This window comes from Heterocephalus glaber, unplaced genomic scaffold (assembly GCF_053883595.1).
Source record: "Heterocephalus glaber isolate CG9 unplaced genomic scaffold, H.glaber_assembly_v1.0 deba00001457, whole genome shotgun sequence".
Classification (NCBI taxonomy): domain Eukaryota; kingdom Metazoa; phylum Chordata; class Mammalia; order Rodentia; family Bathyergidae; genus Heterocephalus; species Heterocephalus glaber.
In genome coordinates, this window is record NW_028258305.1 from 15,333,125 (window position 1) to 15,360,413 (window position 27,289).

The following is a 27,289-nucleotide window of genomic DNA, read 5'->3' on the forward strand; positions in this document are numbered from 1 at the left end:
TGTGCTTGGATGAGTTTTATTTTGGAGTCACATTATCCAAGCAAAGACAAAACACAATCAGTTCATATGACACACATAAAAAAGAAAAAAGTGAGATAAATGTCTGTCTTAGAAGTTTATCAATAACCTCTTATATACACATATACATTCACAAAGTGGTTGAGAATCTTTTTATACATCCTTAAGATGAGGTCCATGGCTGTGAACTCTTTTTTTTTTTGGTACCAGGGATCAAACTCAGGTCCTTGCGCTTGTGCAGCAGGCAGCGAAACCACTGAGCTAAATCCCTGGGCCGGCTGTGAACTCTTAATGAGACACATGGTCAGAAAGAAATTATCATGACTTTCAATGATCTTTTCTTCCCTTCAACTTTAATATCCTTCAGTTGGGGAGAGAAAGAAGTCCATTTTCATCTGCTGTATCTAAGATTTTACAGATCACTGGAGATTCAACCTAAATAACAACAACAACAACAAAGCTATTAAAGAGTCAATATGCTGAATACTAATTCATTCACTAATTATTCTATTGAATAAATACATTTGCTACATGTATTTGAGTCCTTATTGTGGATTACCCCTCTGCCCTGTTTCATAGTTCATGAACTTAAATTTGTTCTATGATTTTGGAAAAGATGGTCACATTCGTGTTCATGTGGGAAAGATGTCTGTGGCAGTGCCTGTCACATCTCATGCTGAGTTTGCAAACAAAAACAAAAATTCTGCCAGATGCATCTGGTTGCGAACCAAATTGTTTGCAAACAAGTGTTTGTAAACTGAGGCACCACTGAACTAGGGATTGAACTCAGGGACTCTGCAATGAGCTACATCCCCAGCCCTTTTATTTTAAGACAGGGTCTCACTAACTTGCAAGGCTGGGCTCAAACTCAGCCTCCCAGAGTGCTGGGATTATAGGCATGCCCACCATGCATGGCTTGAACACGATTTCTACAAATTGAAAAACAATTTTTAGTTATTCATATTAACTGTGAGAAATGTGGAGAAAATATTTTTATCACTGAGTAATTAAGAGAGAAAACATGGAAAGGACAGGCGTAGGAGGAATACATAGATAGCTCTTATACAGAAAGAAAACAAAACAAAACATATTATGGCAAAATGTTATATTTAAAAGGCAAATAAAATGTGGCTTAAAGATGGCCCAGAAGTTGAAATGATCAGATGATATGACAATTATAGAATATGATGAAGAAAATGGGAGTGGTGACACATGCCAGTAATCCCAGCACTCTGGGAGACTGAGGTAGAAGGATCTCAAATCAAACCCAGCCTGGGTGACTTAGTGAGACCTCATCTTTAAAAAATAAAAAAAGGAGGGCCAGGGATTTAGCTCAGTGGTTCCACTGGCTGCCTTGCAAGTGGAAGGACCCGAGTTTGATCCCTGGTTCCAAAATAAAAAATAAAAAAAGGATTGCTATGAGTTCAGGGCAAGTCTGGGCTACATACTGAGTTCAAGACCAGCCTTAACTACATAGCGAGACCCTGTTTCAGAAGGAAGGAAGGAAGGAAGGAAGGAAAGAAAGGAAGGAGCCAAGATTTTTCTCAAACTCATCAATTACATGAACTACAAATCCAAGAAGCTCAGTGACCTCCTAGTAGGATAAATGCAGGAAAAAAACCCAACACACTCAAACTTAATTAACATAAAAGCAGAACCAAGCCAGGTGTGGTGTGGCACACCTGTAGTCCCAGCACTCAGGAGGAGAACTATGAGTTCCAGGATAGCTTGGGCTACATATTGAGTTCAATGCCAGCCTGAACTCCTTAGCAAGACCCCATCTTAAGAAACCAGGAAAAAAAAAATACAACCACAAAGTTTTTAGAAGAAAATAGAGAAGAATATTGTCATGACTCTGGAGTCACAAAAATTACTTAGGACCCAAGGCCCAAGGATTTAGCTCAGTGGCGCCGTGCCTGCCTTGCAAGCACAAGGTCCTGAGTTCGATCCTCAGTACCAAACAAACAATCAAAAAAAGCACAAAAAAACCTTAGGACCCAATTAGCATTAATCATAAAAGGAAAAAAAGTTGATAAATTGAACTTAACAGTTTTTCTCATTAAAAGACATCTAAAAAATGAATAAGCAAGCCACCAACTATGAAAAAAATGTGCAATACAAATACACAGAACTTATATCCAGAATATTTGAACTCCTAGAAACAAGAAAACAGACAACAACAACAAAAATGGGTCAAAGATTGACAAAGACATTCTCGGACTAAATTTTAGGTTCCCCTGAACCTCTTTCCAACTATGCTTTCATTCTTGAACCCTGTCTTTAGCCTGCCTAATCCACTTACAGCAAGAATTTTGTCAAAACATTATGCCATGCCAAAAAGGCCAGGCACAAAAATTATATGCTCTATAGTTCCACTCAGGTGAAAATCCAAAAGGAAGCACAGCTAATCTCTTGTGGCAGAAATCAGAAAGGGCTCTTTTGGAGTGGTGGTAAGGAGCATTCTTAGAAAGGGCTGAGAGAACTGGCTGCAGTGACAGTTACTTTGTTTTGGGTGACAGTCTCACGGGCATATAGAATTGTTAAAACTCGGCAAACTCAACGCTAAGATCTGTGCATTTGTTGTAAATTACATCTCAATACAACACGTCAGCTATCACAGAAGTGGCAAGGGGGCTATATTAAGACTTAAATACTAATAAAGGTCCTTTCTAGACCTAATGCACCAAGTTAAAACATGGCCCCAAACTGAACTTTTGGGTATTTTTTTACTTACCCCAAGAATATACTGACAGGAGTGAGGCTCTAGCATATACACAGTAACAGCATGAGGAGAGTCTGATTCTTTACACCTAAAAGAAAGGTGATTTAAGGTACTGCTAAATCATATGAATACTATTTTTCATAGTTATCTTTTTTTTTTTTGGAGTACTGGAGATTAAACTCAGGGTCTTGCAAGCACTGGGCAAATGTTCTACCATTAAGCTACAACCTCAGTAATAGTTATATTTGTTTTTTTGAGACAGGGTCTTGCTATATAATTCAGGCTGGCCTTGAACTCACTATGTAGCCCAGCATGGCCTTGAACTCAGGCAATCCTCCTGCCTCAGCCTCCCGAGTGCTGGGATCACAGGTGTGAGCCACCACGCCCAGCCTAGTTATAGTCTTAAATTACAAACATCCCACTAAAATGGATAAATCCAGAATATTTTAATTAAAACAATTTAATTTAATAATTATTCATAATTATATTTCATATTATATACAACTTCTGTCTATAGAAAGCAGATAAATGGGAAGGGCATAAAGCATGATTTGATGGTTTAACTTACTTTAGTTTTACAGTCACTTGTCTTGGTTTGTCAGTTATATCACAAATATCTCCATTCCCATAAAAATGTGAGACCATCCTGAATCAGAGAAACATAAGCTTTAGTGAACTAAGGCCTCACTAATTCTGAATAACTGTAATGTACACCGTGAGAAGATGGTGAGGGTTTTTAGGATTTTGCCACAGAGAGTCTTTCAGACTCTGTAAGGAGACTATAAATTCAAGATCATTTGTATTGTCTTAATACAACATCTTAAACTAGCACATTATTTATATAAAAATAATTCAGGTTAGACTCCTTGAAAAAAACTATTTTTTTTTGAGGCAAGGTCTCACTATGTAGTTCAGGCTGGCCTTAAACTCACTAGGTAGCCAAGGCTGGGCTCAAACTGGCAATTCTCCTACATCAGCCTCCCAAGTGCTGGGATTACAGGTGTGTGCCGCCACCACCACATCTGGCCCTAAAAAAGTTGTTTTAAACTGGGTGTGATGATACATGACTGTAATCCCAGCACTTGGGAACCTGAGGCTGGAGGATGGCTCCAAATTTGAGGTCAGCTTGGGCTACACAGTGAGTTCAAGGCCAGCCTGAAGTACATAGCGAGACCCTGTCTCAAAAAACCAAAAAAGTTATCCATTTTCCTAGCTAAGTCAGCATATTCTTTCTTTTTAACTACCATTAATTTTATTAAAATACTGTGCTGTAGGTGGCACAGAAGGTAGGCCTAGGCCAAGTTATAAATCTCAAAGGACTAGTTAGTACTCTAGTCCATCCTCTTTTGCTTTAATACTTTTTGCACACGATCCATACCCTGTCACATGAGACATCCATGAGCATGTTTAGTGTATCAGAATACTTGAATGTTTATAGAGTAATTTTGCTAACTCAAGACAGCACATACTGAAAACATTCTCTTAATACCATCTGTTCCAGGAAAGACAAAGGGACACCCAAGAAGGCATAAGAGCGAACAATTTAACATACAAAAGGGGCCAGGGATTTAGCTCAGTGGTTCCACCACCTGCCTCGCAAGCCCAAGGATCCGAGTTCGATCCCCCCACCCAAAAAATTCAATGGCCAAGATACACGACACGCTAAAGCTCTAAGTTATTGCTGGGAAATGAGACTTGTTTTCTTCTGTTATAACAAAAGACACTCACATAACCCAAAAGAGATGTGTGGTAGCTTTTCAAAAAGTCATTGTTCAACATTTTCAACCATTACCCTACAAAAGTTAAATAATAAAAGGAACTATTACAGTACACTGAAACAGAATTAAATAATATAAGATAAAGGTTATACATGACAGAGGGAAATGCTTTATGGAACTAAGCCCACTGTGAACACCACTGCCACTCTCATTAGCATACCATCATCGCTGCTGAAGGCAGCAGCCCAAGTTTACTGCATGCTAGGCAATGGCCTTTAAATGAATACCTCACAATAACCTTAGGTGCAATCCAAAGATCATTAAACAAGAAAAGGGAGGCTTAAAATGACTCTGTAACTGTCTGAGGTATTAAGTGATGGGCCACCTAGCATTTGAATTGAGAGACAGTGCTCTTAACAATCATACTGTGTTATTTCCTCTCCAAAAGAAAATTGATTTAAATGTACCTCAAAATAAACAAACAAACAAACAACTAACTCTGACCTGGGATTTTACTTATGTGTTTAAATGTTTATGTGTATCAATGTTCTGAGCTTTAAAAATTCTACTCTCACATCCAAAGGCAAATAAAGTTGGTCTTTACCTGACTGTCTGGGTCCCATCGTCTTGAAGATGATAGGCTCTGGCAGTGTTCTTCTTTGCCCACTCAATATGCTCTTCTTGATTCCAAGTCCCCACAACTACAGAAGTTTTCCCACTGTCCTTGTCCTAATAGAAGACAAACAGATGGCTGAGCCTCTTCTAAGCCCTAGTCCTCATTTTTATTTGCACACCTGACATCTACCTTTAAATGTAATGATATTAGTCAAACTCAGTGAGTGAAATCTATCCTTTTTATTTGTTATTTCTCTGAATAATGTAACTAATCTCTAGTCAGGCTAGCTCTAGATATAGTTATTTTTGACTCACATCTTTTTCCTCTCCCATAGTAGTCACTCCAATTCTTCCTCTACATTTTCACTGCCAGCACACCCCCTCTACACCAACGCAAAGTTCAATCTCTCATACCTAGACTGTAAATCACATACTACTGTGGTGTGTGTGTGCTGGGGACTGAACCCATGGCCCTGTGTATACGAGGCAAGTATTCTACCACTGAGCCACAACCCCAGGCCCAGTACTGTGATTCTTAATTAAATCTCTGTGGTTGTTTAAATGCGTGCTAGAACCCTAACCCTCAGTAAATGGTGACAGGAGGCAGGATGCACCAGGAGGCATTTAGGTATAGAGCTGCATCTTTTGAATCGATTAATGGTGAGTATAAAACACTGAAAACTTTGGATTTTATCGTTCAGTCTCTCACCTTCTTGCTTTCTGAGGTAGAATGAAGCAGGAAGCAGGTCCTTGCCAGATGCTGGCAACTGGACTTTCTAGCCTAAAGAACTGTGAAAAATAAATCTCTTTTCATTATAAATTACCTGGTCTTTTCCAGGTGGTTTGCAGGTTCAAGGCTAGCCTGAGCTACATAGACAGACGTCACCAAAAATAAAAACAAAAATCACCCAGGCCATGGTACTGTTAGAGCAACACAAAGCAGACTAAGAATCTTATCCTGCAGCCCATTTTCATCCTACTTCTACTGTTTCCAGTGTAAACCTTCAAGTTACACTGGTCTTCTTCTATTTTTTCTTCTTTTTAAAAATACTGGTCTTCTTAACACTCATTTGACTGTTTATTTCTGTGTCAAAATTATCTGTCCAGAAATCCCCTTCCCCATTCTGTCATTATTATTATTATTTTGGTACCGGGGATTGAACTTGGGTCCTTGTGCTTGCCTAGCAAGCAGTGAAACCACTGGGCTAAATCCCCGGCCCTCTGTCATTATTTAAAAGAACAATTCTATGTACTACCTTATATATGGAGTTCCTTCCTTCCTTTGCCTTTGTACCTTCTCACTTCCCTTTTCTTTCTTCCTTCCTTTATATTTTATGCCAGGCTATCATGCTGGAAATAGTATATAGGTCTTCTGTTTTATTTTTTTGCAGTACTAGGGATTGAATCCGGGGCATTGCTTATGCTAGGCAAGCACTCTACCACTGAGCTACCTACATCCCGGGCACTTTTTATTTTGAGATAGGGCCTGGCTAAGTTGCCCAGATGGCTCTGAGCTCAAGATCCTCCTGCTTAAGGCTGTGGAGTAGGGGTTACAGGTGTGCTCCATCAGGAAATAATATACTTCTAGTTAGTACAATTAAAAATCCAGGCCACTTCTCTAGTAGAATTTACTGATTAATGGGAAGACATAGCCTTTACACAATTGCTTCAGTAACTGGACTGCAAGTTCCTAGACAGGGGGCAGCAAACTGAGTGTTTAAGAGGCTGGCTAGGGAGCAGGACTGCCTTGGTTTGAATTCTAAGTTTATCATTTACTACTTATGTGATTTCTGGCAAGTTACTCTATCTTTGTTTCTGTTTCTTCATCTAGGAATAACAATTCTAATTACCACTTTTTTTTTTTTCCGGGTACTGGGGATGTAACTTGGGACCTTATAAGGCAGGCGGCAACACTACTGAGCTAAATCCCCGGCCCTCCAATTACCTCTTAAGGTTGTTTTTGAGGATGAAACTAGTATCTACATGTAAAGAACTCAGTACTTGGCATATAGTGAGCAATGTATTTGTTATTACTATTTATTCTTTTTTGTGGTGCTAGGCCTCACACATACTAGACAAGTGCTTTTCTATCAAGCTACATCTCCAGCCCAGTTGCTATTATTTTTAAAAAAATTTATTCATTTGTTTTTTACTAGAGATTGAATTCTTGGTCTTTGCAGTATGTATGCCCCAACTCTAAAAAAAAACATGTATTTTTAAAATTTTGAGACAGAGTTAAGTTGCTCATGTTGGGTTCAAGCTTGCAATCCTCCTATCCCAGCCTCCTAGAGCGCTAGGATTACAAGTATGTGCCACGATACCTAGCTCCAGTTACTATTTTTTGTTGTTGTTGTTTTTTGAGACACAGTCCTGCCATGAAGTTCAGGGTGGTCTTGAACTCACTATATAGCCTAGGGTGGCCTTGAACTCATGGAGATCCTCCTGCCTCAGCCTCCCAAGTGCTGGGATTATAGGTGTCCTCCACCACATCTGGACAGCCTCTATTATTTTTCTATCTCCCAAAAAACCTAGCAGAGTCTCTCAGAAAGTTCTATGTCAGATGACCTTGGACAAATTAAGATTAAACCTCCTGTTGTTAATTATAAAGGAAAACAGTCACTGTAATTACTAGCCCCCTGGAAGGGAATTTTTCAGTATGCACGTTCCTTGACTTGGCATATACAGTGCTACAAGTGTGTTGTATGGACATACTGGCAAAAGGGTAGCAATACAAATATTTTAAAAAGGTCACTAAAATATTACCTTAGCAAAAACTGAAAACAATTTAAAGGTTCATCCATAATGGCCTGGTTAAATACACTATAGGCACTAGGGCACAGTAACACATGCCTGTATCCCCTGCACTCTGGAAACTGAGGAAGGAAGATTGCAAGTTCAAGCCCAGCCTGGGAATTTAGTAGTTTAATAAGACCCTGTCTCAAAATAAAAAATAAAAAGGGGTTGAGAATGAGCTCAGAACAAAGGCCATTGGTTCAATTCCTAGTACTGGGGAAAAAAATGTACATTTTAGGTACAGACATAATTCTATTAGTGCTGAAAAGGATGTGATAGGTTGTTGCTGACATGGAAAGATCTCCAAAACACTAACTGAAAAGAACAAGTGCAGAGCAGTGCTTGTCCCCTTCTACAGAAATTGAAGGTGATACCAACATTAAAGTCTATCAATATTTTTCTTAGTTAACCATGTTAGTATATGTGCTGCTGAAGTGCGCACACTTAGTTAACTATGTTAACAGCAGTTATTCTGGGAAAGGGGGATGATGGCACAGAAAAAACTAATTTTTATTTTAAAATTCTGGCATATATTCATTCAATTAAAAAGTCACTGGGCATTATCTGGACTACAGTTAGTACTTTATCCTTTTTCTGTCTGTATCAGTAAATGCTATTTAAAAAACTGCAAAGCAGCAAAAATAAATAGAAAATATGCTTAAATGAAACTTCTCAGGTTTAAGTGAGGAAGAAAATGCTTAGTGACACCTCATATAAGGTGAATTGATCTGTCCTACCATGATTTCACTTGGAATTTAAGATCAGCTCAAAACATCTTGTATGGGCCAACTATAGTACTTTCTAATCACTTGTTATTTTTTTTAGGGAATGAAGAGTCTTTTGAAGCAGCCAGGCCAGTATTTATTGATTAAAGTTTGTCTTCAATGTTTAGTAGTTTAACTTACTAAGCAAAATACACTTATAACAAATTTTTGGAACTTGAACTTTAAAATTTAAGCAGATTGAATCAATGTGGGAGAATATATTGACTTATAAAATCAAAATGAAAGACTAAAAAGCTTATAACATAATCTTAAAACTTTTCTGAAATGCTACCTCTTTTAGCTGTGAAACTTGCTACATTTACCCAAATTTACTAATTGTATTGCTACATTTACCCAAATTTACTAATTGTATTGTTAATACATCATCTTAGCATTATTTTCTTTTCTCTTCTTTTTTTTTTTTTTTTTGGTACCGGGGATCGAACTCAGGTCCTTGTGCTTGCGAGGCAGGCGGCGAAACCACTGAGCTAAATCCCTGGCCCCTTAACATTATTTTCTTAATGTAAAGATGAATTATAAGAATGACTAATTTCCTAATCAAGGATAAAGAGGAATAGACACAAAAGCTTATGACTCTACCAGGTTCACAGTCACAGAAAAACATGCCACTAACAGCAGTGTCACTTTGAGATGACTGACTGTAGTTAATATCAGATCTTCTGGTTTCTCATACTTCCATATTAAAATCATCTTATATTTAAAAGTGATGTCAATTCCGCTCCTTTTTTTCCACAAAAGATTTAAAAAACTTAATCCAGAACTGGGGATGTAGCTTAGTGGTAGAGTGTTTGCCTAGCATGTTCAAGGCCTTGGGTTCTATTCACTGCACCACAAAAACAAAACAAAACAAGAATTTATAATCCACACAGTGACAGAATGATAACATGTTATTCTATACCTCATGGTACTGATATACATGTTTGCCATAGCAGAATTCATATTTCCACCAACCAACACCCTAAAAGAAAGAAAATATGATAGATCAAGTTATATACAGAGAAAAAGAAAATTTAGGCTTAATTTAATATTGCCACATGACATGACGGAAATATATGTACATATTTTTATGAGCTGCAATAGTACCACTATGCTTGAAAATTAAATCACTGAGAAACTTAAAAAGAGAAAATATAAAGAATGCTGCACTACTTTGTTTTTTGTGTGTTTTTTTTTGGTACTGGGGATTGAATTCGGGATACACTACTTTGATAAAATAAATAAGACAAAAAAAATTCTACTTGTAAGTTGTACTTCCCACTGATGCTATAATGTAGAGGCTAATTGTACCTTTGTGAAGGAAGATGTTAACTTGAATTTGAGCTGTGATTGCTACATAACCAAACTGTAGGTCATATAATCATTGATGCCCATTTCAGCAATTAACCAGAATTACACATCACTGCCATAGGAAAGGTCAAGTTTCACCTTGTATATAAAGAGGACACAATGGCTACAGATTATAAAGATGCAGCCGTATAAGAGTGCAGAGAGAAAATGTCAACTGGGACAGAATCCCACCATTTCTCAACAGACACAAATCTTCTGCAGTGCTGCTAATACCCACTGATTAAATAACTGATAAGTTATTTAAGTTCTAAGATAAATATTTAAACTGAAGGTTCACTTCTCACCCCATGAAAGCAGTAAGAGCCACTGAGGAATTCTTTTATAAGCTGGTCATCTGTGAGTTTGGATATGTGAGTTGTTCCAACAGTGAGCACTGGCTGAGAGCCAACAGCAATAGGTTTGTGGACTGCTGGAAACCTTTCTTCTTTAGTTGGCTGCAGATCTTCCTAAAATCAAGAAGACATATATATTTAAGGGTGTTATGCTACACTTAATTATTTTTGTTGTGGCTTAAATTATTTTTAAAGTGTACAAAATTTGAAAAATACTTTTTCCATTTTAAAAAATGTATTTTAAGAAAACAAATTTTGCTAAAGAGCAAAATAAAAGATCGGCAATAGGAAACAGGGAGAAGGGGACCAAAAGATGGAGGGAGAGGGCAGGGGATTTAGCTCAGTGGTTCTGCCGCCTGCCTCACAAGTAGAAGGACCTGAGTTCGATCCTCGGTAGCAAAAAAAAAAAAGCAAAAGATTGAGATGGAGGGGAAGGGAAATGAAAAAATTATTATGTACATGTACCAACTCCCCATGTAATCACGTACTGCAAACATGTAACAAAAATAACAAAAGAAAATGGCCTTGGCAAAATAATAGAATATGCCAGGGATGGTGACGCACGCCTACAGCCCCAGCACTCAAGAGGTTGAGGCAGGAGAATTGCTGAGAGTTCGTCAGCCTGGGCTACATAGTGATTCAAGGCAGCCTGAACTGCACAGTGAGACCCTGTCTCCAAAAAAAAAAAAAAAAAAAAAAAGTATAGTGAAAGCTCCAGACAAATGTTAAGGTATGCTGACTAGCCTGAATATATAGAAATCATTTCCATTTCACATATTTTATTTCATTGTTCTTATTATGCTTGTTAGGCTTTATGTCTCTGCACCTAGCTTTTTGTTTTTGGTACCAGGGATGGAACTCGGGTCCTTGCGCTTGTGCAGCTGGTGGCGAAACCACTGAGCTAAATCCCCAGCCCCTCTGCACTTAGCTTTGAGAAGTGGTCATTAAGGGTGAAGAAAGGGTAACAAGAATGGTAGAGAGGAGCTGGACGAGAATGAATAAGAATATTAGAACAATTATTCAAATGCAGAACATGGCTGCTGCTCTAGAGGAACCTGCAATTTAGTAGGGGTGGTACAGGGAATCCCCTCAAACTGGTAAGAGTGCAGGGAAAAGCAGACTCACAGAGAAAGGAATGGTTCAAACAGATTCCAACCAAAAATTAAAATATGAAGACTTCACAAAGAGAAAACCCTTGATCACATCTTGAAACATGAACAATAATTTGTGATTTATTATATATCTGTGTATGTGTATGTATATGGTAACTTACAGAGGAGGCAAGAGCAAAGATGTGGGGCTGTGATATTTAAAACTAAGGAGATGGGCAGGCATTACATGGCAGGAAACTATAGCTAAGAGTTGTGCACATTATCTTACCGGTATATAGGTATTACTTAAAGGCATGTTGTGGTCTTATTGTTTTTTGGTGCAGGGGACTGAACCCAGGGCCTCATGTCTTAGCATGTACTCTACTACTCAGTTATACCCCACTGCCATGTGATCATAGTTTTCAGTAATTACTTTAGCAGTGGCAGGAGAAAAAGAAACTGCAGATACAAATCTGGAATTAGGAAGTCAAGTTAGCAGTTTCAGGTCAGAAAGGAGAGAATCTTATGTAAAGGAGTAAATGCGATGGGGTGGCAAGACAAGGATAATTAAGTAAAAAGGTTAATAAGTTAGGATCTGGTGCTAAATAGGTATTGACAGTGAAGACTAGGTGAAGAGGAAATAAATCTAAATCAGTACTGTTATGGTCTAGATCTAGAACACTCTCAAAAACTGACATGTGCTCAAACTGGGTGTGGTGGCACATGCCTATAATCCCAGCACTCCGGAGGCTGAGGAGGGAGGATTCGCAGGAGTTTGAGGCCAGTCTGGGCTGCATAGTGAGTTTAAGGCCACCCTGAAGTACACAGTAAGACCCTGTTCCAATAAACAAAAACAAACAAACAAAAATAAGAGTTAAATCTTGGAAATAGCCCAAATGCCCATCAACTGATGAATGGATAAAGAAGATGTGGTTTTTTTATACAATAGAGTACTAGTCTACCATAAAGAAGGATAAGCTTGAGACATTTCTAGCTAAATGGATGCATCTTGAGAGAGATAAATTGGACACACATGTTTAAATACCGAATTATTTTTCTGGTGTGGGAAACCAAAAGTGGAAATAAGGACCAAAATGTATAATAGATATTGGGAGATGGGAAGAAAATGTTCAAATGAGAGAGGAAAAAAGGAGGGGGAGGGGAAAAAGAAAGAAGGGACAAGAAGAAACAGAAGGAAAAAATGGAAACAGCTTTTGTAAATAAAGAGGGGAAGAGGGGTTGAAGGGAGGGGAAAGGAATAGGAAAAAAGAAGCAAGATACATCATGTACAGTACAAATTCCCTATGACGAATGTTATCATTATGTATAGCTAAAATGTACCAATAAATGTTTGCTTCAAAACAAATAAAAAAACTCTTGTGTGCCTAAAGGGGGGGTTTTGGAGGGTTTGGTCAGAAGATTTGAATCACTGGACAAGTGACCTGGAAGGGTTTATCTTTCTCCTTGGCTCCTCCCTTCTCTTTCTGCTTCCTGGCTATCATGGCTTGAGCAGCCCAGCAGCTTTCCTCCACAGGAGGCCCTTCCATCCTGGCCTTGTGGCCTTGGAGCCAGCTGATTATAGGCTGAAATCTTTAAAAACCACAAGTCCAAATAAACCTTTCCTCCTTTAAATTGTGGGTGTTGGGTAATGTGTCTCAGTGATGAGACAGAGAGGCTCCTAAGAAATGTACAGTGGACATTATGTCTTCTTTTTCTGTACTGTAGTTGACACTAACCAATTGTGGTTCTTTTGCATCTATTTCTGCTTGTCACTGATGATTACTCTCCTAGAAACCAAAGGCCTTACCCTCTCTCTTAATATTATGAAGAAAAAGGATTGCATGATGGTGTCTTCTGTGTTTTAGAAAGGATCTTTATTGTATAATTTTATCCACATTCAGAGCCTAACGACTAAAGTAACTCCTAACTAAATAATATTTCCCGGCACTACTTTAAGTGTTGAGTATGAAAAGTGAAGCAGACACAGTCACAACTCCTAAGGGGCCAAGGTCTGAGAGACTATCTTAAAAACAGAGTACAACAGGCCTTCATTAAAGCTAATGGAGAAAGATAATTAACACTACATAAAAAAGCCTGTAGCCGAGGTGAGGAGAAGAGATAGCAAGAATGAAAGGAGGAGCCTTTATTGCTTCTTCTGGGCAAAACATCTAAATTACTCTAATAAAAACATATACAATATGGTAAAAGTAGAGTTTGAAAATTCACAAGATGAATTAATAGTTCATTAATCTTTAAATCAGTGTGATGCAATCACACAAGGAGACATCAAATCAAAGTTCTAATAACCAGATCTGTACTGTTATTATCATTACCATTTCTATCACTAGCATCACTGGGGAATGGACCCAGTGCTTTTGCACTGAGCTACATACATCCCCAGTCCTTTTCTATTTTGAGCCAGTATCTCACTAAGTTGCCCAGACTGGGCTCAAGCTTGTAATCTTGCTGCCTCAGCCTCCAAGAATGATGAGATTATAGGTATGCACTTCCAAGCCTGGTTTAGATTTGTATTTTTGTTAAAAAAGAATAAGAAAAAATTCCTTATTTGTACAATAAAACTTGATCCACATTTAAGAGGGAAACTGTATGCCAAACACACATTTTCAAGAGAAAAGTTATGTGTAATAAATTTATTCTGATCAGGATTTTTTTTTTTGGTGGTACTGGGGCTTGAATCCAAGGCCCTGAGTATGCTAGGCAAGTACTCTACCACTGGGGTTCATTCCTAGTCCTTTGTTGAATTATATTTTGAGACACAGTCTCACTAAATTGGCTAGGCTGTTCTCCAACTCGTGATCCACCTGAGTAGTTGGGATTACAGGTGTGGACCATCCCGGCCAACTCTGATCAGTTTTAAGTGACCATTCATTTGATAGTTATCACATAAAATTTTCATATGGAACATGTGTCCTGAAGATTCTGAATATTTTGAAGATACTATCATTTGTAGCTTTTGAAAAATTCATTTATCTCAACTGACAGATTAGGAAAAGAGGGGAGCAGTATGCAGAAGTTCTTAAAGGATAACAATGAATTGAAGAATAAATAAAATGTGAGGAGGAGATAGAGTTGTAGTCTATTTTTTCAAGAGGCTCAGGTGTGGCAACTGCCTAAAAAACTTAATGACAATGCACAGGATGTCAAACTTTACATTATTATCAAATATTAGTATAAGAGAATGTTAATGTTAAAATGTTTCTGAAAAGTAAAAGAATAAGGAAAGAATTTAATTCAATGAAAAGAACTTGGATTTAAAATTTTGAGCCAATGAAAATAAACTGCTACTACTATACTACAGAAATCATTATGCTATTCTCTGAAATTTAGAAAATGAAGCACTGAGAAACTATCATTAGATAATTCTCATACCTCTTTATTTCTTCTAAAAGGTACCCTTAGTATTTCCTCTTGCTGCTCCAACTGTCTCAAAGTGAGGGGTTTAAATGGAGATCCTGGCAGTGACTGGCAAAATATGTCATTCACAGGAGATGCTCTGAACCTAATTCAGTAAAAAGAAAGAATTAAAGCTAAGCAAAGAATACTGTAAAGCCTGCGTGAATTGTATGTTTAAAATATTAAATACACATCCTACCTATATTTGGGATGATTACACAAGAGTGGTGTCAAAATGACAACTTCATATTCACAAGTTGTAACTTCAGCTACTGAAAGAATTTCATGCTTAGATTCAGGATGACATATGTACATCACAGTACTTGATCTGGGCCGGTTCTGTTTCAAACTACAAGGTGTACCATTTCCCATTCCCACAGGATAGTAGGGTGTCATCTGACCTTCAATATTTTTAGTGGGAATCTTTAAAGAGAGAGTATAACACTTTTCATTAGAAATTGAGGAGGGGTTGAGAATGGGAGAAGCATTTATTATTCTGAAAGAAAAAAAACTACATTTTATTTATAAACAGAAAGGTAACATTTCTGTATTTTAAATTCACCCTCTAATGTTGACTCATAAGTTATTTGAGCATATGACTCTAAAATTAAGACATTAAGTCAATATACATTTATATAAAGGGCTACAAGATTAAGTTTTTTTTGTTTTTGTTTTTGCAGAGATAGGGATTGAACCTAGGGCCTTGCACATACTAGGCAAGTGTTCTACCACTAAGCTACATCCCCAGCCCCAAGATCAGGTTAATATGAGTTATTCTCAGTAGTTCTAGAGAAAGAGATTAAGATAAAGTATAAGAACTTGCTATACTAGGTTGCTTGAAGCTTTCTTCATAAACAGTGAATGACTACTTAGGAGTCTAGAGTCTATAAGACTAATGGTTGATTTGTCAAAAATTATGGCTAGATAGTAAAACATTACTGTATAAAATAGAATACACTATTGGTACATATAGCTGTTTACTCTTTTTTCCCTGTTATCGACAGCACATACATTTTAGCATATAAACTATGTAAATCTATTCAAGTCTACCAAATGACAAATTAAGACGTTTTCATGGAATGGGGGAGTAAAGGATATACTTGAGAAGCCAAATATTATTGAGTTAGCTTCCGTATTTTTTCCTACATAAACATAAAAAAAAAATCTAATGTAGGAGCTTTAAGATACCATTAACAGCATCTCCAAGAAAGCTGTGCAGAGGCAGGGATCTCATCTTGCATCACCCTGGCACCCTGCCAATGCCATCTCCAAAACAGGCCGTAAGGAAATGTTTCATGAGAAAACTGAGTTTCCTTGTTTGCTATTTTTGGGGTATTACCTGAAATTAAGAGAATCCTAGGTTCAAAGCTTTGAATTTGCTGGCTTTATGACCTTAAGTAAATTTCAGTTTGTCATTTATAAAAGTAGTATAATAAATATTAAAAGACTGTTGGGAGAGTTATACTTCAGCTTTTGTGAAATGCCTGGGACTGTTTGGCTTATAAGTTGGGGCTCAATTAATGTTAGCCGTCTGCCCTTACCCCTTTCTTTCTCTTCATTTATTATTTTACACTTTGAGTTCCAATTTGCTACCCTCCAGAGTCACAGTAAATAAACAGTTTATTTTAAAGGTCAGAATCATTTTTTTTTTTTTTTCAGTACTGGTGACTGAACCCAGGGCCTTTGCAATGAGCTAAATCTTAAGCCCCTTTTTAATTTTCTACTTTGGGACAGGGTTTCACTAAGTCACTAAGTTGCCCGGGTGAGGCTCTAACTTGTGATCCTCCTGCCTCAGCCTCCCAGAGTGCTGGGCTACAGGCAACCATGCTGACTATGTTAAAATCAATTCCCCTCAAAATATTCTTGTTAAGATACAAGCATCTCTATTAAGAAACTTTCAAGGCCTTTGCTATTAACTTTATTTCTAATAAAAGTATCACTATGATACTAAGCCCTTTATAGAAATAGCCACTATTGGTCTATGGCCATACCACCCTGAATGTGCCCGATCTTGTCTGATCTCAGAAGCTAAGCAGGGTCGGGCCTGGTTAGTACTTGGATGGGAGAAACAACCTCTACTGGCCTCATATTGTAGTGCATGCCTATAATTCCAGCACTCAGGAGGCTGAGGCTGAGGAACTGTTATGAGTTCAAGGATAGCCTGGGCTCCACTGTGAGTTTTAGTCCAGCCTGAACTACACAGTGCAACCCTCTCAAAAAACAACAACAAAAACAAAAAAACAACAAAAAACTTGGGATTAAAAAAAGTTCTTCTGGAGCTGGGTGTAGTGGTGCACACCTGTTATCCCAGCACTTAGGAGGCTGAAGCAAGAAGATTGCCTGGAGGTTGAGGCCAGCCCGGGCTACATAGTGAGTTCAGGGCCAGCCTGAACTACAAAGAGAGAGAGACCCTGCCTCAAAAAACCAAAAAACCAAAAAAAAAAAAAAAAAAGCTCTCCTGTAACTATGTGGGTATTTAAACACTGAACAGAAACTTTGAGGGATCATTCTTTTTAAACAATTCTATTATTTAAGCCTTCATTTATCCATTCACTTAATAAACATTAATGAAGTGCCTATAATATGTCTGGCAGTCTCCTTTGCAATGTGGATTGAAGAGATAAAAGACAGTTCCTGGTTTTAAGATGCTTGGAATCTGGTTATTTACAATTGTAGTTTATCTGTTTCACTCACGGGAGATTGAGACGAAACAGGAAGAAAAAAATGTAAAAGCTCTTAGTATAATTGTTTCTAATACTGCTAAGCACTAAAGTAACAAAATGGTAGTACAGAATCTCTCCCACATATGATAGATCTGTTTACTTAGCTATTTACTTTTAAAAAAAAGGAAATAGAAGGATCACAATGTAACTCAGAAAAGCTAAATACACTGTAAATTTTTGACCTAATCCTTTCAAACAGTGGATAGTTAAAGAAAGGCTATATTTTTTCAATTAAATTGTATAAATTAATGCCTCACTAAAAATAAGTGTTAAGAGCAAAAAACTAGCATTTATAACTTGCCTCATTTGATTTTTCTTTTTCTTCCGCTTCTAGTTCTGTGGAACAATGTAAGAGAAATGTAAGTGGAAAGGGCAGTGACATATCTAAGATACAAGTGACTAAATTCTCAATCAACTTAGTAACCTTAAACTTCTTTTAAAAGATCCAAATATACACATGATTTTTGTCTTTTTTGGGGAGGGGCTGGTGCTGTGGTTCAAAACCAGGGCTTTGTGCATGCTGGGTGAGTGCTCTACAACTGAGCTACACCTCCAGCCCTATCCTACTACTTTTAGTTTCCTCGGAATGGGTTTTTTATGATGGTCACATTTAATCTTACATTTTTACCTATAAAATACTCTATTTCATGAAAATATTTTTATCTCAGTGGAAAGCTAAATCTTAAATTAACTGGCCAATCTGAGTAGTATAGGTTAAATATAAATATTTTACCATTTGTGGGATATATCTATTTCCATATACAAAAACTGTTTAAACCAAGTAAAAGATTAACATTATATAAATGTAACACTAACATGCATATCCTAATGGATTTTAAAAATTTTATTAATGAGCATAAGAAAAGTATGAAAGTCTGTGAAAGCCAAAAATAATGAAAACAATGGCTTCTTCAAAAAAGTTTTCTGAAGTTTATAAAATTATTTTAGTGTTTTCAAATTCAGTTTCTCTGAAAATCTCCTAAACTTCAATTTGAACACAAATACTAAACCAAATTCCAGTATTACTATCAAATCACTGTGTAAAGACCAACCTTTTTCAGATAGAAGGTTCTTAGCCAACATATTCCCAAGGTAGTACTCATGAATATTTATTTTCTATATTAAGAAAAAATACAGTAAGTATTTTGCAAATATATTTTTAAGGATACAATTTTAAACTATCAATTTCATTAGGAAACTTCTCATTTTATGTTTTTACACTTTATATTTTGAACATACCTGACCAGTTTCTTTCTCTTCATGGTACTGCCGGATATGTTTTCCATGACATACTTCATAAGTCCAATAAGACTCAATCTAAGAAAGATGAATGTGTTTAAATATATAAGAACCATTTAACTCAAATGAAATACTTTTTGATATTTTAAGTAGTTGAGTAGATTTTCTTCAACATTTACAGTAACCTTTTATTAACTGACACTCGTAATTATGTCTCAAAGAAATGTTAAAAAAAAATTTTTTTTGAGACAGGGTCTTGTTATGCAGTTCAGGCTGGCCTCAAACTTGCAGGCATCCTCCTGCCTCAATCTCCTAAGTACTGGGATTACAGGCATGTGCCACAATGCTCGGCATCAAAAATGTGAAATTTCTGAGGTCGTTATTATTATTATTTTTTTATGCAAATATCTATATAATTAGCCATTTTCTCTAGGAATATTCCAAACCCTAAAACTCAGGAAGCCCAGTGTATGACTAGGAGCCTCCTGCATTTGAGGGGTATTAAGCACCAACTGCTTGAAGGAAAGACTTAAGATGTATCCTAGCCATGAAAAAAGGATAAAAACAAGAAACGCATGTTTAACGCTCCACTTGTTTTAACATTCAGGACCTTGAATAGCAAAGGTAGAGAAAGACCACATTACTCCATGACTTTGTCAAGGAAAGTGAATCTGGGTGAAAAATATTATTTGGAAAGTATCTGTTATCCCAACAACATGGAAACCAAAGGAATTTTAGTCTCAACTATAGCCAAAGAGGAATGGTAATTATCAAAGCCGCTCACACACTGTGAAATCCCAGCCTGGTCCTTCTGTGTCAGTTGCGGCCTGCATGAATTGATCAGCATGTCCTCATTATTTCATTAACATGCTATATGAGTATTATGTTAAAAAAAAAAAAAGGTCCAGAATATATCTGAGAATCTACTAACTACCTGGCTTAGGGATAATATTCTCCATAGCTTAAAAAAGAATAATCAATAATTTTAATGGAAATTGTGTTAGGTGAGGAAACTTTCTTTTGAGCTGAAGCATTCACAGTAATTTGGTAACTGATGATTTAAATTTTCTTTATTTGAGATAAGGTCTCACTATGTGGACCAGGCAGGCCTAACTCGTAGTCTTCTTGCCTCAGCTTTCAGGATGCTGGGATTACAAGCATGTACCACCATAGCCGGACGAAAGTGACAATTTGATATCATTATTATTTATTGAGTGTATGCTGCATATACTATATAAGAATTTAAATGAACAAAATACTATTCAGCAATAATTTAGATTTGCACCTAACTTAAAAAAATAATATCATAAGGTAAAAAGAAATGCCTAAGTAATTTCAAGGGTCAACTCCTGCTGAAAATTTATTTTCTAATTATCAAATGAACAAAAAATACATACTCTGTAAGAACAACTGCTTTGTTTAAACAGCGGTTCCAAAAGCTCTCTTGGATTAGGGCCTTTATAATCTTTTTCTTCTTCCTAAGAAAGAACTGGAGTTAAAACACAATTTTTCTAGAACTTCACCCAACTCTGCTGTTTGAATATTAACTCACTGGTTAAATCACAAGTGCTTGGAAACAAAAAAGGAAAAAGTAAAAATCCTATGGTATGCCACTTCTTTCAAATGAATTAAAGTATAAAATATGGAGTTATAGGATAATATTCTACAATATTCTTCCTTTTTTTTTTACTTATGCTTTTTCATTCTTGTTTTGTTTTTTGAGACAAGGTCTTGCTATGTATTCCAGGCTGGCCTAGAACTCGTAGTGATCTTCTTCCTTCAGCCTCCCACGTGCTGGGCCTACAGCTGTGCACCGCCATGCCTGATTCTTTCCTATTTTTATTTTTAATTTTTTGGCTTTTTGAGACAAGGTCTCATTTAATGGAAGTTCCAGGCTGGCCTTGAACTTACTGTGTAGCTCAAGCTGGTCTAGAACTCATAGCCATCCTCTTGCCTCAGCCTCATGAGTGCTGGGATTACAGGTGTGCACTGGCAAGCCCAGCCTCTTTCTTTTTAAAAAAAAGGTTTCTAAGCATCAGACTTCTGAACAAATTTTACAAACCTATTTCATAATTATTAAATGCTTCTATCCAAACAAATTCTAGCTACAAAAGTCTCAGAATGGTTGAAACTTGCAAAGTTTTAAGGTACTTTCAGTTTCCTATATATTTTTTACACTTCAGACTTGAATGCCAAATGTATGTGTAAGGTTCTTTGTGTGTGTATCTGTGTCTCAGGAGATTTAAAAGAAAATGAAACAGATGTCTCAGATTTCAAATCCAAACAAACAACAAAAAAAATTTTTTTGGGTCTGGGAATCGAACTCAGGACCTTGCGCTTGAGAGGCAGGTGGCAGCACCACTGAGCTAAATCCCTGGTCCAAATCAGAACAAAATTTAAGCACTGAGTTTAACTGTCTGTTTTAGACGTCATAAAACTATAATATAATTGGCTAAATAGATTTACTGAGTGTAGGAATGGAATTTCAAATCTGTTCAAGGTCCTAGAGCTAATTCCAGCCTACCCCTAAGCCTCCTGGCTCCTAGGCTGTTGTCCTTTCCATTTACCATACTGTCCACCCCTCCTGCTTCATCTTCACAGAAGTTGCTACCTTGAAGGATGGATAAGAGGCAGTAGGGCATTTCAGGACAAAGAAAAGGGCAGGAGCTAAGGTAGCGAGAAAACATAAAGTACTTATAAACTTATTTATGAGAAACTCTTTATGAAAATGGCATACATGCATCTAAAACATATCTTAAGCTCTCATTTTTTTCTTTTCTTTTTTTTTGGGTACCGAGGATCAAACTCAGGACCTCGCACTTGGGAGGCAGGCGTGGCGCCACTGAGTCAAATCCCCGGCCCTCTTAAGCTGTTATTTCTGCAAAAGAAAATAAGTATTTTCATTCAAAACAGTAACTTTGATAATTTTTCCAAAATTAATGGCAAAGAATTTAGGAATAATAAAAATGATTAATATTTTTATGCTAAAACAGGGTGAGAATTTAGTTCTAATATTTCAAATAAATAATTTTGATAACAAGGTCTCTTATTAAAAACTGACCTCATCTCCACTTGTCACAAGGGGAAGTATACATTTATATTTTTCTTTGTCTGGAGTTGTCATGATGACATAGTTATCTTCTTTATATAAAACTCCAGTTGTGGGCTAGAAATAGAACAAAAAATATACATTACTTTCTTCAGTTAAAGTACATTGAATAAGTTCAATCCTAGTTAGAGCAAAGGTTCCTCAAATTAATTTATCATTTCAACAGGTTTTTAAGACATATTTTCAAAGGCAGGGAAAATAGTTACAGATTTCTATACAACAAAATAAACCTTTATCCTGATGCCACAATAGAAAAAAAATATACAAAATAGTTTGGAGTAAAAAGTAGTAATACAATAGGCTAATGTTAAAATACTGAATAAAAAGCAATGAAATACTGGTTAAGAGTTAATGAAACTTCTTTATGGAGGAGTGCTCCTGGAGATTGAATCCAGAGCCTGGTGCGTGTATGCTCTACTTCTGAGCTACATTCCTGTCTCTTTTTTATTTTTTATTTTGAGACAAGGTCTCACTAAATTGGCTTCAAACTTGGGATCCTCCTGCCTAAGCCTCTTGCGTAGCTGGGATTACAGGAATGTACCATGGCACCCTGTTGAATCTTTGCCTTCTGATATATATTCTATGACAAAAAATTCTCTTTACACTACTGTGAAACCACTGTACTCTTTGGCTATTCCCAGCAAGATTTACTTCTTATTAAATAATCTGTTCTTTTCTCAATTTAATAACAACCCTTAAATATGTATAATAAAACATTACTACTTGGAACCAATGTAATTTTTTTTTTTTTGGTACTGGGGATTGAACTCAGGACCTTGCACTCGTGGGGCAGGTGTGGTGCCACTGAGCTAAATCCCTGGCCAAGAACCAATGTAATCTTTTTTTGTTTGTTTGCTTTTTTTTTGGTACTGGGGATCGATTACCTCGCACTTGTTAGGCAGGTGGCAGAACCACTGAGCTAAATTCCGGCCCTGAACCAATGTAATCTTAAACACAAATGCAAATTAGGGTAATGTTTTCCCAAGACACACACATACACACACACACACACACACACACAGGTAATAAGTATGAACTCTGTCAGTACAGCAGTTGATTGCTATCCAAGGGGACTGGCTCCAGGTCCCCTGAATATAAAAATCTGCAGATCCTCAAAGTTCCTTATATAAAACACATATAACTTAGAGACTTTCCTTTATACTTAAAATCAAAGCTAGATAACTTATAATACTCAATACAAAGTAAATGTAAGAAAATACTTGTTAAGATGCTTTGTTTAGGGAATGGAAAGAAACAAAAAGAGCTTGTACTTGTTCAGTACAGATCCAATTCTTTTCCCCCTGAATATTTTTATCTGAGTCAGTTGAATCCACATATGCAGATCCTTGGATGTGCAAGGCTGTTTTAAGTAATTTATATTTATTGACTCATGAACTTTCTTTTTTTTTGGTACAGGGATTGAACTTGGGACCTCACGCTTGCACGGCAGGCGCTGGAACCACTGAACTATATCCCGGGCCTGTGAACTTTCAAAACAAACATTATACTCATTTTCATAGAAAAGGACACTAAGTGGGACCGGGGATGTAGCTCAGTAACACCATGCCTGCTTGGCAAGCACAAGGTCCTGAGTTTGATCCCCAGTACAAAAAAAAAAAAAAAAAAAAAAAAGGACACAGTCTACATAGAGCTTAAATGATTTTTCTAAGGTAACACAGATAGAAGTAGCAGAACCCAGCAAACCTAGGCAGACTGGCTTCATACTATGTCAAATTTTAACATATTTTAATCAGTTCTTTTGGTACCGAGGATCAAACTCAGGTCCTTACGCTTGTGAGGCAGGCGGAGGAACCACTGAGCTAAATCCCTGGCGCGTCATCAGTTTTTATTAACATTTTCCTTAGATTTCTACAAATGTCTAATTTTTGGCCAAGCATCCTTATTTAAAAGACTTATGTAGTTCAGTGGTAACGTTTGTCTAGCAAGCACAAGGCCCAGTACTGCAACAAAACACAAAAAGCCATTATAAGTGATAAGAGAATTAGAGATTTGAGATAGTTGCAAAGTCAAATTTATGATAAAGGAATCCTTAGAAACATCCATTCAGCTGGGCTAACAATTTTTTGTAAGACAAAACAGTGATAACTCCTTTCAGTGTTTCTCAGAGATATTTAGAACATACGATAGTGACTTGTGCAAAGCATGACTCATTCTTTTTTAAATGGAACTAGCAATTGAATCCATGGGCTTGGAGAATGCTAGACAAGCATTATACTATTGAGTAATAGCCCCAGACTTTTTAATTCTGAGAAAAGATCTTGTTAAGTTGTGCAGGCTTTTCTTGACTTTCTTCTGCCTCAGTCTCCTGATAGCTGGGTGTATGGTACTATACCTGGCAAATCAGTTGTTTTGAAACAGGGTGTTGCTATGTACTTTGTAGCCCAGGCTGGTCTCAAACTCTCGCAATCCTCTTGCCTCAGTCTGAGTGCTGGGATCACAGGCATGCCCTACCACGCCCGCCTGGGCAAATCATTTTTATACTGTAGTGAAGACAGTAGCAAAAGACTTAAAAAGTTTACATGTCTATTTGTGAATTACCTGCAACACTGATGTTCACAGTTGAACCCTACAGCAAATACTGACTTATTGACTGAAATGTTCAACACATGCTAATAATGGAAAAAGGAACAGCTTGTTTGGAACCACAGAAAGAAAAGGAAGACAATTCTTTTTTTTTCTTCCGGGACTGGGGATTGAACTCAGGACCTTGCACTTGCCAGGTAGGTGCTGCACTGCTGAGCTACATCCCCAGCCTGGAAGATAATTTTTTTTTTTTTTTTTTTGGGTACCAGGGATCGAACTCTGGTCCTTGTGCTTGCACAGCAGGCAGCGAAACCACTGAGCTAAATCCCCAGCCCTGGAAGACAATTCTTGATGCAAAGTCTCCCACTAATTTGTGAAGAGCTACTTTCCTCTGCACTAAAATAGGCCAAATAGCAATTCTGCCCCCAAATTGGTTTTTTTTTTTGGTACCAGGGATTGAACTCAGGTCCTTGTGCTTTCGAGGCAGGTGGTGGGAACCACTGAGCTAAATCCCGGGCCCTGCCCCCAAATTGTTTAAAGTGTGAGTCACTTATTGGGATCAGAGGGTGTAATTTTAACCAATTTTACTCCATATATATATATATATATATATATATATATATATATATATATATTTGTTGTTGTTGTTGTTGTTGTTGTTGGAGACAGTCTCACTGTGTAGTTCAGGCTGGCCTCAAACTCTCAGTGATCTTCCTGCCTCAGCCTCCCAAGTGCTGGGAGTACTCCCAAGGGCTCACTATTCCTGGCTGCTCTATTTTTCAATAACAGAAGTTACTGAGAAAAAGTTAACCTTTTGTGCTTTGTGAGTTAAAACCTTTTCAGCACAGAGTACTATCTACTATAACTTAATATAACATTAAATTTTAATAAAACTAATCAAGGGCTGGGGATTTAGCTCACTGGTGCCACTGCCTGCCTTGAAAGCACAAGGTCCTGAGTTTGATGCTCTGAACCAAAACAAAAACCAAAAACTAATCAAGCAGTAGATTAAAAATATCTCGCAAGGGAGAAATTTCTAATGTTTGACAATAGGTATGGAGCAATTAAGATTGTTAAGAGGATAGGTAGGCTCAAATAGCCCAGGCCTCTGCCCCATCCCAAAGCCAGGTTGGCACCTGACCCAGCCACCAGGCCACCACTCAAGGACAAAGGCTCTAAATGCCTCCCCACTTCCAGCCCAGCCTAAGACACAGGAGAGGTAAAACATTCACCCTGGGAGAAGTAAAATACATTCAGTAGCACAACCTAATGTGTAAGGCATGCTGTTAACCATGGAGTTACTCAATATTCTTATCAAGTGTAGCACCTGGGGTAAGTGTTCTGGGTAGGGATATACTCTACATTAACAACGGAAGTAGAGGAAAATCAGAATTGCTTTATGGTTCAAATTGGTGCAATTCATGAATTCTGTGGACTACTGAATAATTAAATGATATAGAGATGACAATTTTAGAAAAAAATACATACACAAAACAACTATCTTAACTGTAAACTAAATATAAACACTGAAAATTTTTACACATTTTTTGATGCTTAATAATGTATGCAATTCTGAAAGCAAGATTTTAAGAGATTATGTATTTTTTTTTTTTTGGCACCGGGGATCGAACTCAGGTCCTTGCACTTGCACAGCAGGCGTGAAACCACTGAGCTAAATTCCCGGCCCAATTATGTATTATTTTGATACATCTGCCTGAGACAATTTAAAGCACACAAGAAGTTTAAGCCAGGTGTGATGGCACAATTTTTATTGGCCAATTTTATTTTTATGGATCATGGATAAGAAGACTTTCAGTAGTTTACTCCTCAAAACAGAATTCTCATTCACGTGAAGTTGTAAATGTTCTTCACTGTATGAAAATTCATAAAAACCTCATATTATGGGGTCTTAATAAGTCATAATATACAAAACTCTACAGGATATTCTGCACTGTGGGTCATGCCCTATAGGAAAACAACTATGAAGGGAAAAAGATTCTCCTGGGCTATGCGTTTGTCTGTGCCTATGAAAGGCAGGGAAAACGTACAGGAATGTGAACTCCGGTCCGCAGCAGCTGTGTAAGAAGGGTTGTGTGTAACACGGGTGGAGGAAGAGCTGCAGTGAAGAGAGGATGTGCAAGTGTGCCCGACGTGATTCTCAGGGTTCTTCATAAGGTGGGAGCGTTGGGAAGTGAGGTCTAGTAGTGCGACAGGATTAAAAAGATAAGTGATGGCTGCATCTCTAAAACTTAGTATGAACGGACATCTACATAAAGTGCTCCAAGTATCAATGAACGCAAGGCGGAAATACCACCGTCAGCGCTGCAGGAGTTTCGGGGAGCGGGAGCAGAGAAACGTGGAGGGGGCTGAACCTCTAACGCCACGAGGAGGGAGATTGCTGAGGGGTGCGCGAGGGCACTGACCAGAGAGAACTCGGTGCCGGGCCAGTTGACTCGAAAAGGGACATCATCGCTGAGCGGGGGAAGCGCGCGGCCGCCGCCAGACGCCTCCAGGAGGCCGCAGAGGACCAGGAACACCGGCCCCCCGGGGACCAGACTCCGCACGCCGCCGCCTCCTTCCTCCATCCTCCGCTGCCACTTTCCCCAGCCGCTGCTACACCCTCCTCGGGCCAAAGAGGAGACGAGGAGGAGGAGGAGAAGGAGGAGGAGGAGGAGGCGGCGGCGGGACTATAAAGCCACCTAGAAGCCGGGAACCCAACCACCGCCACGTCTCCTTCCGGAGAGCCCGGCACCGCCGCCCCACCCCCTGGCCTCCGGCCTAGCTTCCAGAGCAGGCGGCATGTAAACATCCGGGGCCTCCGCGGCCTCCCCACCCCTTC

General features: G+C 37.9%; 1 protein-coding gene across 7 annotated transcripts; it reads right to left on the minus strand.

The window, feature by feature from the left end:
* On the minus strand, positions 1–27,237 carry Erlec1 (endoplasmic reticulum lectin 1). 7 transcript variants are annotated; one of them, XM_004867291.4, is made up of 14 exons: positions 26,874–27,237; positions 21,859–21,963; positions 20,195–20,275; positions 18,798–18,875; positions 18,611–18,674; positions 17,860–17,894; positions 15,035–15,258; positions 14,812–14,941; positions 10,283–10,444; positions 9,550–9,609; positions 5,063–5,187; positions 3,309–3,386; positions 2,753–2,828; positions 1–453 (listed from the first exon to the last, which is right to left on the minus strand). In XM_004867291.4, exons 1-14 carry the CDS (start codon positions 27,033–27,035, stop codon positions 382–384), a joined length of 1,452 nt encoding a protein of 483 aa, XP_004867348.1. In that variant the 5' UTR covers positions 27,036–27,237; the 3' UTR covers positions 1–381. The 7 variants fall into 7 exon arrangements, with proteins under 7 accessions (XP_004867348.1, XP_021101963.1, XP_021101964.1 ...); XM_087216400.1 differs by having other exon boundaries at positions 299–478; positions 26,874–27,230; XM_021246304.2 differs by lacking the exon at positions 20,195–20,275 and having other exon boundaries at positions 26,874–27,225.
* Between the last annotated feature and the right edge of the window lie 52 nt (positions 27,238–27,289).

Coding starts and splice junctions, on each gene's coding strand:
- Erlec1 (XM_004867291.4), bottom strand. CDS start 27,035: ATGGAGGAAGGAGGCGGCGGCGTGCGGAGTCTGGTCCCCGGGGGGCCG. Junction 18,876..20,194: donor AAAGCAGTTGTTCTTACAGA/GTATGTATTTTT, acceptor CATCTTTCTTAG/ATTGAGTCTTATTGGACTTA. Junction 454..2,752: donor CCTGTCAGTATATTCTTGGG/GTAAGTAAAAAA, acceptor GTTGTTATTTAG/GTTGAATCTCCAGTGATCTG.